Source organism: Globicephala melas, chromosome 18 (genome assembly GCF_963455315.2).
Source record: "Globicephala melas chromosome 18, mGloMel1.2, whole genome shotgun sequence".
Classification (NCBI taxonomy): domain Eukaryota; kingdom Metazoa; phylum Chordata; class Mammalia; order Artiodactyla; family Delphinidae; genus Globicephala; species Globicephala melas.
The window spans coordinates 6,353,831-6,367,294 of NC_083331.1; the positions used below are offsets into that span (position 1 = coordinate 6,353,831).

Here is a 13,464-nt window from a genome sequence, read left to right on the forward strand (position 1 = left end):
CGGTGTTGGCAGAAACACCAGGGTCTCCCATACTCTGCAGTGCCTTACATAATTGCCTTCCTGCAGTCTCAGATGTAACTGTTGCATTCTCCTGAAACAGGAGGGCTCTGCTCCAACATCTTGAAATTCAAACTGCCAAGAAATCCTTGGAATATTCTTACTGCATTTTAATGTACCTGCGAAATCTAAGACGGTCCAGTGGGGAATTTAGATTAGCTAGACGTGTTTCCCTTGGCCAACTGGTAACTTTGAAAGTTTGCCACTCTTTTTGACAAACAGCACCCATCCTTGTAATTTCTGTTCTTAAGGTCAGAGAAGCAAGCACCGGCCCAGTTATTCTCTCTGTACGTGTTTGCCTCACTTAGGGGTGAAGAACATAGAGGTGAAAACTTAAGAAGCTGGAGAGCCTGAGGGTGTGTTCCAGTTTTCACTGGAAGGAAAATTCACAGCCAGGGAATGGAGAACAGAGTGTGAGCAAGCATTGTATGACAATTCCGACACAAAGCCTCTTTGCTTTTGACATTTGCCTGTGAGCTTGCAGAGGGATTAAGATATGCTTTGAATTTCACTATTAGAAATGTGCTGGCATTCCTAGTAGTGATATAAAATAAAATATATCACTCTTGTCTCTGTGGTATATTTTATTATCACACACATCTGGATTTCTCCAAATGCATGAAATGGAGTTTAACGAGAGGTTGAAGTTGCCTCCTTTCTACTCATGGGCGTCAGCTGTATGGCTTGAGGTATAGTATGTGACCAGGTGAAGGGAAGTGAATGGCTTAATATAAAACACATTACGAGGAGGTCACTTGGGAACATCTTAGTTATCAGTTGTGTTTATGAACCTTGACCTAAAGGAGGGTTACGTACCACCTAGGAAAGTTAAACTGATGCCTTACAAGTCCCCTGGTCCTTCTCTTCCAGTAGAAATAACTATCTCAGTGGGATTGGCTTTTGCTACCATGACTAAGAACTGAGATATTTATGTACACATTTATGTGCTTTTGACAAGTAGAAATATGCAACATTTGCACTCAGTTATCTGCAGATCCAACGTGGAAGTGATTAAGCCCTTTTTTCAAGAGAAATGGTCACCAAAAGGTGTTGAAGGAAGCCTTGTAACAGTAATTATTATAAAAGGGAAGGATTTGCTACAAGTACAACAATATTATAATGTTCATATTTCTAAGCTCTGGTACAAAAGTTTTCGAAATAGTAGCCGATTAAAGGTCTTTTTAGAGAAAATATATTTTGAAGTGAATCCATCCTCCTCTTTTGTTTCAAATCAAGTTGTTGAAAACTATTATCCCTGTGTCAATCTTTAAATTGGAGATTTTAGGAAGATAATTAAATGTTATTTCATCGCAGTGTGATGTTTAAGTGACTTGCAAATGTTTTAGCTTTGAAACTTCAAACTTAAGGCGAATTATTCTTTCCTGATGCAAACTTAAAAGCTTACACAGCATTTATAAACTTTCTCGTTAAGTTTACACCCTCATTTCTTGATGTTTCTTTGCTATATTTTAGAATGGTATTCCCATTGGTGGTTTTATAGATGTATGTTCATAGGTGCTCATTTTAGGAATTAAGGGCTTTCCTTTTTTCATTAAAAAATTTGTTGTTTTATTTAGTTACCCACCTTTCAGCGTAACTTCGCAGGCAGTATGCCAAAATCATTTGTTTATTCAATAGTTACCTATTGGGCCAGGCATGGTCTACTAGGACTATTATGGGATTCCATTCCAAACTCTGGAAATCAGTTTACTCTTTAAGTCCCACAATAAAATCCTTCAGTTTGCTGATCAGCTCTGACAATCCCAGCATCAACCTGGTTTGAAAGAGACCTGATATAATGGTCGATAAAGTTGTTTCTGATTACTTTAGCCCATTTTAATAAACCATAAAAAAAGAAAAGAAACATTCCCTTCGAACTCTGTATAGATACAAAATAGAAAACTTTATTTTGTGAAGTAAAAATGTCTTTAACAGTTTGATCGTAGTGCGGCTAAAGATGTTTTGAAAAGAGTGGGGAGACAATTGTAGATAAGTCATCAGTTCAGAGATTCGCCAAGAAATGTTAGTCCTTTTTTTTTTTTTTTTTTTTTTTTGCGGTACGCAGGCCTCTCACTGCCGCGGCCTCTCCCGTCGCAGAGCACAGGCTCCGGACGCGCAGGCCCAGCGGCCATGGCTCACGGGCCCAGCAGCTCCGCGGCACGTGGGGTCTTCCCGGACCGGGGCACGAACCCGTGTCCTCTGCATCGGCAGGCGGACTCTCAACCACTGCACCACCAGGGAAGCCCCAAGAAATGTTAGTCTTAAGATGCTTCTTTAACATGAATTTATTGGGGGGGGGGCGGAAAGTAAGGAATCTTACCTAGAGTATAAAATGCATAAAAAGTTGTTAAGTGAACAAATAGTTTTTAAAAGCTGATCATGCCTAGGCATTTTAACGTTAGAAACACCTGTAAAAACATCGACGGTATTTCTTACTCGTTTGCTCTATGCCCAGTTATTATGGGGACTAGCAAAGAATTCTTAAAAGGCACAGCCTGTCCTATGGAGTTTACCAGTTATTTGTTTGGTTGTATTTCCACTTTTCCAGAGAAATTGCAAGTGAGGTAGGCAACAGTAACACATACAGGGCAATTCAAGCATTAGTACAAGACTGGAGTATCATTAAGTGAAAGTCATGTGGTACTGATCCTGCCTGTTTCTGGCATCCAGTGAAAGGAGAAGTCAGTGCTGGAATCAAAGGCGAGGTTTCTTGGAAGGGGTGGATCCTGACTTGCACGTTGAGGAATGGGGTAGAGTTTTGAGAAGGACTGTACCTCTAAGCAAAGAGTGCAGGGGTGAAGATGTTTTAGCCCACTTTGGTGAAAGATGAGAGTCAACATGGGGACACAGAAGCACATAAGGAGTGTGGGGAAATGTTTTCTAGGCTGAAAACCAGACCCAGTTTTTTTAACTTGAGTTAAGAAGTAGGGATCCATCTTGGGATTTGAGGGGCGGTCTGTAGAAAGACTCGTTCTCTACAGTTATTTGGAAGGGACAAGTATGACCCAGGAAGGCCCCTGGGACACCCAGATGGATCCCCAAGAGTCCATTCACCAGCGGACTCAGTGTGGTCCAGGCCCAAGCCAGCAGCTCTGCACATGCAGACACTTCCCAGAGTTGGTCACTCTTAGGAACGTTGAGGTACTAAGAGAAATCAAGTAGATGTACAATTAGAACGCCAACTTGTTTTTTAACAATGAGTAATACACCTGACAAGCAAGCGAATGATTACAAGCCCGATAAACATGGGGTTTCTTTTTAGAGTCAAAGTCTAGCCTCATAAGAAGCTTTGATGAGGATGGAATGTTATTTAGGCATCCAGTGACCTCATGTCCCATCCCCACTTCAGCCTGAAATCACGTGGGAGGCTGTGCGATTGTTACTCACCCTGGTGACTGCCTCTTCCAGTCTCCCTTTGCTTTGCTCCCATTTCTATGACCCGCTCTTGTCTTACTGCTTTAGGTCCGGTCCTTTCCCTTTAGGGGTTACTTTGCATATCTCTACCCTAACCTTTTCTGTGTTGCTTATCATCTCAGAGGCTAATCTTACTTACCTTTTCTCTAAATTCTTGGTAGGGGTGTGAGTTGGGGGAAGGCACCTCACTGCTTCTCCCAGGTATGCACGGGTGATGGGACAGTAATAAATTTGGGAAGGTCACTCAAAGACGATAGAATCCAGAAAGGTCAAGAGACTTCTTCAGTGAGACATAAGTGGATTAAAAATCATGGTTCTGGCTAATTTTCCTTTCTTTTGCTTGCTCTGGGATCCAGAATTTTCCAGCCTTACTTCTTTCGATTCACATTTCTTCTCCTTGGGCCCCACAAGTCTCTGTCCTTCCTAAATGTTCCTAGGTTATCCAGGTTTGTTCTGATGCCCCCCTATTAACTACCGCCTCTTAGGTAAGCTAGATGTTTTGCGGTCGTCAACACCCAAGCATGCACAAAGGCAAAGGCTGGAATGATGCATCGTAAAATTTAGTCTGGTTTCTCTTGAAACCAGTTATGGCTTTGCTCATTTTCCACGCGACTAGACACTGACACGTATTTAAGAATATTAAATGTGAATGATGCTTTCCTTTTGACCAGTCTATATTAGATTTCATTTCCGAGTAGAAAAGCAGACATAAAATACAGTGGGCTGTGTTAATTATATGTGAAAGAAATACTACTTATTGATTAAGTCAAAGCATGGCATCAGTGCTGCCTTAAAGCCATAATAACTGAAATGAATAAAAGGTCAGTTCACCTCCCAAAGGAATTTTCCACAGAGCTGTATTATGAATCTGGCCAATCTTCACAATAATGCTAATATTGAAAATGAATGCAGTATTCACAAAGGGTGAAAAGAGAGCAACACTGAAGACTTAGGTGTTCTGTTGATGTCACCTGGTGGCTGGTTCATTTTGAAATACAAAAGAAAATGTTTCCCTATTAAGACAAGTTCTGCCGTGTAGAATTAAACCCTCAGCTGTGAACTCATGAGTGAGAAGCAATATTGTTTCTGGGAAGAATGAAAAAAATCCCTTAACCTCTTTGTCATTTCATGTGTAGGTATATGACTTAGGATTTCAACAGTTCATAATAAAAAGGATCTGGATGTTTCCTCAAATACCAGAATTCTGTAGATATTTTAATTTTTCACTCCCCGTTAGGGTTCTTTTGTTTAGCCTGGGAAAAAGTGGCCCAGCTCACATGATTGAATTTTCCTGATCTGCACCGATTTCAGGGCAGGCTAAAACGATAGGAAAGATTAGTTGGGAGACTTTAAGCTTACATATATATATATATATTTTTTTTAATGTACATACATATGTCTCTCTTTAAAAATATATATCAGGGCTTCCCTGGTGGCGCAGTGGTTGAGAGTCCGCCTGCGGATGCAGGGGATATGGGTTCGTGCCCTGGTCTGGGAAGATCCCACATGCCGCGGAGCGGCTGGGTCCCTGAACCATGGCCAGGCTCCACAACGGGAGAGGCCACAACAGTGAGAGGCCCCGTGTACTGCAAAAAAAAAAAAAAAAAAATCAGATGGGGAAGAGGGAGCTGATAAAAACACTCAGAACTACAGTGAATTTTATGAAGTTGTCATCAGTACGCTTGTAGCTGATCAAGCATTCTTTCAGGGACAGTCAGAGACCAGAAGCAGACACTTGGCAAGAAAAGGCAAAGGGCCCCTCTGATGGGGGTGACAGAGGTTCCCAGAAATAGCCCCAGGTGCTGTCTTGTGTCGATGGCCCTTCTGGCCTTTGCCTGGGCTGCTCCCTTCCTGGGCCCCCTGCTTACGCATCCTCCGGTCTCAGGAAATCTCCAAGCCAGCCCTGCCTGGTTGAGTTGTATCACATTGTTTTGTAATTGCTTATTTATTTACTGACTCTCTGGGAGACTCTTAAGCGTCTTGAAGGCAGAAGTATCCTGCCTGGCCTGTCTGCCTGCCACATAGTAGACACTAAGTAAGTATGTGTAGTGTTGGATACATTCCTGTTTCTGGATCATTTGGGGTGAAAGCACCTCAGATTCACGCAGCGTTTTATGTGTTGATTATCATTCAAAACAGATCTGTTCAATTTTAATCAAAACCAGGCTGTCCTATCGATTTCTAATTGGGGGAGGGGCTTAGGTGGCTGATGCCTAGGTAGGGTCACGTGGATGATGATAACACAGATGGGCGTTTTCCCTTCCGCCACCACCAGTCACACAGGCAGCAGCAGCCCCAGAACAGACAGCCCCCCGTTGACCAAGCATGTTAGGATGACAGAGTGTGGCAGGCTTGCTTGGGGCTTGGCCACACATCCAGTTGCTCGAAGTTAATGGGCTGATGAGCGGGTTGTACCCTTTGCCAGGCTTCTGTAGCTAGGAAAGATCAAAGGCAGCGTTTCTCCAGAGTTTGCAGCGCCATGTCTAAGAAGAAATGTGGGCTTCACTGTAGCAGACCTGGTAGGACAAGAGGTGGAGGGGAGACTCGGATGTTCCGTGGGGAGAGCACATCTGGGATTCCGTCTGTGAGCGCAGCGGACCACACCAGAGACACTAGAGGACTCGGACTGCAAAGGAGAGGTGCGTGACAACATAAAAGAGGCGGCTAAGAAACACAGCTGCTGGTGAGGGGCCGAGATGAATGTTCTCCAAGTGTCCGTTTCTAGTTAAGCCCGTCCTGGAGTAAACAGTAATTTTAGAGAAACGGGCGTCTTCGACTTGACAGTTTCTGGACTGTATCACTAGGGGAGTTGGGATGCCTAATGCTGAGTTCTATTTTTAGCCCATCGGACTGAACGCAGGGGCTCATGTGCTTGGCACCAGCGAGGAATTTTCCACTCATTCCCCATGTAGGGAAGCACTGATCTGACACTGAGGCCTCGAGGAGGCCCTGCTTGTATTTCAGCCCTCCCACTGCATCATGACTCCGGACCTGGCTTGGGGTGGGGGAGGGGGGATGGTGCATGAGAGCCCTCGGAAGGGAGCCTTTGGGGCAGCCCCACTCCAGACATTGAGCAGAACCTCAGGGCCCGGCAGGAAGGCTGCTGGGCTCCGTTGAGCCACAGTGGCTGGAAAGGTGACTCTCTGAGGCAGGGAGTGGAGAGTGGCAATTCCCTTTAGGTCCCTTTCTTGCCTAAGGAGCAGTGTCCCTGAAGTCTCAGTTGTTGACTCATTCCGTTGCAGGGCAGCATCACATCATTCTGCTTTGGTTTGCAGGAAACAAAATGTAACGTAATTGATGCAGAGAATTCACAGATTAGAAGAGTTGATATCATTTCAAAATCAAGCACTTAAGGAAGGAGGGCTGCAGCCAGACTGCTCCGGCTGGCCTCCGTGAGCAGAGCCCTGCCAGCGCCTGCAGGAGGAGCACGTTGGGAGGCCATCGGGAAGGGCTTGAGAAAGGTGACTGAGGAAAAGCGAAGTAGCTGCCCTCTCCGATGTTACCGCCACACAGAGGCTAGAATGGAAATGAAGTGCAACTGACAAATCCACACCAAGGACAAACACAGCGAGGGCCTGGGGCGGGTGGGGTGTGAATGCAGCCAGGCAACACTTCCATGGAGCAGTCATCAGGGTGGCGCTGCCTCTCCTCCAGTTAGACGGGGAAAGCTTCGTGGTAATGAGAGCTCGGATCCAAGCTGAGGATGGGTGCAATTGGGATCTCGGTGTTGGGTCTAGGTAAGCACGGGACAGAGGGGAGCTTCTCCTTGTGTTAGTGTTTGATAAAGAGTGTGGAGCCTGGGTGAAAACTCCTGCTTGGCCACTTCCTGGCTGGTTGTGCAGGTTACTTGGCCAGTTACCTAACCACAGAACCCCAGTCCCGTCCTCCAGAATGGGAAATAAAACCCAGGACCTGCTTGACAGTATTTGGGGGAGTAAGTGAGCAGAAGGGCTTACCCAGCACTGTGCCTTGGCATCTAGGAAGTGTTTGGTCAAGGTTGGTGTTAATACTGACGTAGTGATCAGCAGACCTTACCCAAGCTCGTTTTCCGTGACATTTTAGCCACCAGGTTTGTTGCTTGTCTTTGTCTATTTGATGACTCTGAGATCAGTTGGTTTTGTCATCTGTGCCTGCAGAAGGTTGGGGGTGAGGGGGGCCTGGGTCTTCACGGATCGTCTTCCTCTCTGCCTCTCAAAAGGGAGAAGGTGCAGGGTCTCTCACCTCCCTGGTTTCCCTCCTATTTCCCCTGCATCTCTCTCCCTTCCCATCCTCTTCCCTTTCGTCTCTTGCGTCTTCTCTTTCATTCTCTCACTTACGTTTCTCCTAAAGCAAAGATGGGTGGGCAGGCCTGGCCACAGATACCAGCGGTGGCTTTTCATCTAAGTGACTCGAGTCTGAAGATCTTCATGAGCATCATTACCATCTCCAGCTGAGGCCTGTCCTCCTCGCTGGACCTTCAAGCCACTCCGTCCCCAAATGCCTGATTCTTCCGTGGCTGGAAAGCGGGGTGTGATGGGTTGTGACGCAGGATCTCTCTGCACGGGTAACATCCACCCAGGGCTTCGTCCCAGGGCTTCTGCAGGCGCTGAGGGAAACGTTGGCTTCGGGTGAAAGATTAGAGTCAGTTTGTTGTTTTTTGTTACATTCTAGTCGATCCCTGCCTAACCTCGTCTAAGTCTTTGCAACTCTCAGCGGCCCAAGAGTGAATCCTTGGTGATGCTATTTCTGGACCAATGAGGACAATATTTCAATTCTCTGGCTGTGCTTTGGAAATTGAGGATAGGAGCGTTCAGAATTATTCTTTTATTTATTTATTTATTTTTAATTTTATTTATTTATTTATGGCTGTGTTGGGTCTTCGTTTCTGTGCGAGGGCTTTCTCTAGTTGTGGCAAGCGGGGGCCACTCTTCATCGCGGTGCGCGGGCCTCTCACTATCGCAGCCTCTCTTGTTGCGGAGCACAGACTCCAGACGCGCAGGCTCAGTAATTGTGGCTCATGGGCCTAGTTGCTCCGTGGCATGTGGGATCTTCCCAGACCAGGGCTCGAACCCGTGTCCCCTGCATTGGCAGGCAGATTCTCAACCACTGCGCCACCAGGGAAGCCCCAGAATTATTCTTGATAGTAGAAACAAGTTAGTTTTTTCACTAGTTTGAGATTATTTCAGGGTAAATACTGAAACTTACCCTCTCAGGAATACCAGGTTTTCTTAATTTGTAGTAACAAGTCAGCCGGCTGTATTACACTGCTGTTAGACCGAGCACCTGTGCCTGTGATCAGTCTGACTAGACACTTTGCCTGTTCTGAGTTCTCTAGTCTTTGAACTTAGAGTAGAATCAAGACAGAGTCAGGAAGGTGCTTTAAAAAAAAAAAAAAAAAAGCAGAGAACAAGACATATGCCAACTCTAAACACATTCAGGCACTCAACGTGGAAAAGCACCTGTCATCTATAGGATGTCATCCAGTGGCAAACAAAATCAAAGGAAACAACAGAGTTGTAGTAACAGCTAGCACTTGTATAGCGCTTGTAAGTGCCAGGCACCGTTCTAACTGCTTCACGTACGTTAATTTATTTAACCCTCAGGACAGCCCTGTGCCGTGGGCGTGGCATCGAGGCAGTGTCACGTCGTGATTAGGAGAATGTACACTTTCAGGGTGATTTCCAGCCTTCAAACTCAGGGAAGGCGAGGATGCTATGGGCTGGGGTGAGGAGGGAGCTCCATGAGTGGGATGGGGGTCCACTGTCCCTCAAGTAGTGTATGGTTGCTACATTAGTCTTAAGAGAAGCATGACTTACTCATTGTTAATGCCTGTGACTAAAATAGCTCGCAGCTTATTATGCAAGTAGAGTTTTACCTAGGCATGACATTCTAACATTGCTTAGCAAATGCCCTTTGGATAACCTGCGACCCTGCCATCAAGCCAAAGTAGCACACGTGTCACCGGGGTCTAAACGCAGCAGACACAGAGACAAGATCGTGACAGCTGTCTGTTCCCATTCGGCACAGGTTGTCCAGAGGTGCTGACATCGAAGTCAAAGCAAGTTTAAGAAAGAAAGAGCATTCACGAGGCCCTGAGGATGGCTGTGCTAGATACTTGGTACCCATTTTGGCCAAAATTCCCTCTTTGGAAACGTTTGCTTTGGGAGTACATTCTACATGATGAAGGAGCCTTTCCTTGAGGGCCTGTACTTTTGGCATCTGTCACTTGAAGAGAATTTATGTGCCACATCTTTCCTAGTTATTTTTAGTAGTAATAAAAATCACAACAAATGTAAATATTGGTGCTGACTCATGCCTCCAACTCATCTATTTTATGTCATGTGTTTGATTTGAAAACAGCTAAGCAATCACTTAGTGACAAATGGCGTTCTTCACAGTAAGTAACACTTCGAGTGTGAGTTTTCTTCGTCTTCCTTCTACCGATGCAGAGAATGGAACAAAAAACCTTGGAAACTTAAGTTTTGGTGTTGGTCTTATTACAAAGAGAAATGTTTCATGTTAGGTTTTCTGCCCATTATTCATTAGGTAGGTAACAGTGCATGTATGGACAAAAGGGTAAGTTTAAGGGGACAGCTGGGAAAATAAGCATCTGTCCCTCAGAGAAATATGGTATTTTCATGGTCAAAAATCTCGTAATAGTGACAATAATTAAAAATATATAATAATATATAACAGCAGATTAATGTGTAGGACATAGACATGCAAAGAATTACTGTAGGTTGAGGTATACAGAGTGCAGTACAGGTATACAGAGTGCAGAAATAATGCATGGGTATTATTAATATTATTATCCGGCAAGCTTTGCGATTTGAATGTGATACAAATGAGTGAGTCAGACGTGGCTTTGTACGTTTTTTATATGCTTATATAATGAGAAAATTATCTCCTTAAGGGCTCAACTTATAAATATTTGCTTAATATGATTCATCAATTGAACATGTGAAAGTGCTTACTTAGCCTAAAACGAGGGGACTCTCGGTATCCATTTTGTTTTTTCAGAATGAAAGTGCCCTTGTGAAAGAAAAAGAGCTGTCAATCGAACTTGCAAACATCAGGGATGAAGTTGGTAAGTAGGGCATTGACAATGAGGAACGTAAAAAGTGTTTTTCTGCTATCTGTGAATGTATAACAAAAGCAGTTATGTCTCAGGTAATGACCAGAGCACACCTGCCTGGACAAAAGGAAGTATCATCCCCAGCACAGTGGTGGGTTCTTGTAGCCTTGCGGGGAGCTATGATTTCTATGTCATGTCTCCGTTGTTATACGGGCAGCTTCCTAACAGTTCACGGTGGAACTAATCAGGCTTGAGTCTGCTCCTCCCAGATGGCAGCACATCTCTCTGTCTGCCTTGTGTGGGGTGACAAGCACCCCTCCGTGTCACGCCCCACCCCTGGACAGGCACAGCTCCAGCAGAAGCAGCTCAGCTTTGGTGGGTAACTGAGGTGCTCCCTGTAACTTGCTTCCTGCCACTGTACACCCTGCCGTGAAATACTCTGTGATCTAGAACACGGATCTGGATGGCTTAGAAAATGCTAGGGTTCATGTTGAAACTCCTTCTCTTTGATACGATGGTGTAGTTCTGGCTGACCCGCAGGACACCTTGCCAATGACAGGAAGATCCCCAGAGCCTGGGATGTGGTAACCAGCGCCCCTCCCTCTGTGCTTTCCCGAAGCTTCTGAGTGCGGCAGGAACCACACGGGGATCACGCTGGGATTTTGTGTTTAAGCCTTACTTGATTTCTGCATTAGTGCTAAGAACAGAACAAGAATTCACCTGCCAAATGAAAAAGCCATGGGGGGAGGGGAAGGCAGCACCACGGCCTGGGCCCTTCAGCCCAGCATTCGGCCCCAGAGGACACTTTAGCAGCGAGTTCCTGAACCACTGGAGAGGCTGCATTTGTGAGAGGGAAAGACGGGAATATCAGGATCGTCTGTTAACCGTAAAGTCATAAATTCCAGTGTCTTGACCTGCAGGGTACTCCCTTGAAGGGAAAGGGGTATTGAGCTTACAAACCAGACTTCCCAGTGATCCTGTAGAGAGATGATGAGTCCTGTCTTCTTACCCCCCAGCCTTATTTGGACCTCTTATAAGCTGAGTCTGGGGGGGCGGGGTCACTGGAGGGGAGGGGCCAGGGGTGCGGTTCTGACGGGGAGATGGAATTTCTAAAGATTGTAAATTTGACATAGAAGAAAACAAAGAAGCTGCGAAAAGTCAGAATCCTTTAGGGGCACTTCTACAGATCCCAGAACAGGGCTGGCCTGTCCCCCACATTCAAAAATCGCTGCTTAAAATTCTTCACGACCATTAAAATGCTGCCCTAAATTCTACCGATACCTGCTCGTAAGTACCCGTCAGCTTTCTGCACCCTTGATGTGAAGAAATTCAATCAAAGGTCTTCAGCCTCCAGCCAGAATCAGCTTTGCTGGTGGTTCCCAGCCCTGGTGCGTGTTCGAATCACCTGGAATGCTTTTTAGAACATCGATTCCCGGGACCTTCCCGAGGGCAACAGAATCAAAATCTTTGAGGGTGAGGCTGAGGCATTGCTTCATTCCCCAGGTGTTCCTTAGGTGCAGTTTGAGAATCACTGAATTGCGTTGAAGGAAGAGGGGTTTTGATTTGGATCGGGAACGAGGCCGGGGAGTGGGAGGCTCCCGCAGGCCAGGGCTCCGGGCAGCAGGAGGGGCCCAGGCAGAGGAGCCAGGCGGGTGAGGGAGGGTGCCGAAAGAAGACAGATTCCACCTGCTTTGATCTCACCCTTAGGGTTGGCCTGGCTCCCGGGAAAGGGGAGGGAGGTCCCCCTCCCTTCTCATCCTCCTTCCCTCGCCTTTGCCGGTCAGGCTGGGTGTCCATCCTCTGAGTCCGCTCCCATCTGGATTAGATGAGCTTCCGGGAACTAAACACAAAAAGGAACCCCCTGATGTGTTCGCTGACACAGTTCACATTTACAGTACATTTCCATCTGTGACTTCTCTGGGGGAGCTACCGCAGAATCTTCTAGAAGGCGTGTAGTTAGAATCCCTCTCAGAGATTTTGAGATGTGTCATCCCACACTGATGGAATCTCTGACCATAGTAGTTTTTAAGTAGGAAACTTCTGGCAATTGACTTACAAGTAAACTTTGAGGACATCTCCAAATAAGTGGTGTTTTCTTTTTTTTTTTAATTAATTTATTTTTATTTATTCTTGGCTGCGTCGGGTCTCTGTTGCTGTGCATGGACTTTCTCTAGTTGCGGCAAGCAAGGGCTACTCTTAGTTGTGGTGTGCAGCCTTCTCATTGTGGTGGCTTCTCTTGTTGCGGAGCACGGGCTCTAGGCATGTGGGCCTCAGTAGTTGTGGCTCATGGGCTCAGTAGTTGTGGCTCACGGGCTCTAAAGCGCAGGCTCAGTAGTTGTGGCGCACAGTCTGAGTTGCTCTGCGGCGTGTGTGATCTTCCCAGACCAGGGCTCAAACTCGTGTCCCTTGCATTGGTAGGCGGATTCTTAACCACGGCGCCACCAGGGAAGCCCAAGTGGTGTTTTCTGAGCCCACTTCGGGCATCAGGTGTGTAGGAGATTTTTCCACATGGAGAACACTTGTTGGGTGTTCAACAGTTCAGTTCAGTTTTGACACTAACTCTCCGAGTGAGTGCAGACCCCACAGGTGAAGGGCCAGTCCCACTAGACTGCAGGTGCCAGTCCTAAGTCCCAGGAGCCTCTTATACTTCTGACCAACTGGCTATAAATTCAGGGGTTCCCATTCCCATCCTAGAATGACTTGTACAACTCAGGAAAACACTTTACTTACGTTTACCAGTTCATCATAAAGGATACAACTCAGGAACAGCCAAGTGGAAGAGACGCACAGGACAAGGTGTTTGGGGGGAGGGGGAGGTACGGAGCTTCCACACCCTCCCAGGACAGGTCCCTCCCCCAGGAGCTAGCTGTGTTCACTGACCTGGGAGCTCTCTGAATCCAGAGATTTTATAACCCCTTCTCCAGCGTCTCCTTTCCCTA

General features: G+C 46.1%; 1 protein-coding gene across 9 annotated transcripts in view; it reads left to right on the forward strand.

Annotated features, from left to right (window-relative positions):
- The window catches only part of MTUS2 (microtubule associated scaffold protein 2), a 496,165-nt gene that overhangs the window by 435,748 nt on the left and 46,953 nt on the right, over positions 1-13,464 (forward strand). For 8 of the 9 annotated variants that reach the window (XM_060287790.1, XM_060287789.1, XM_060287788.1 and 5 more), the window contains one exon: positions 10,471-10,537. The exons of the other annotated variant lie outside the window; for it this stretch is intronic. In XM_060287790.1, the coding sequence (XP_060143773.1) occupies positions 10,471-10,537 (67 nt within the window). The remainder of the gene's footprint in view (positions 1-10,470; positions 10,538-13,464) is intronic. 9 annotated transcript variants of the gene reach the window in all.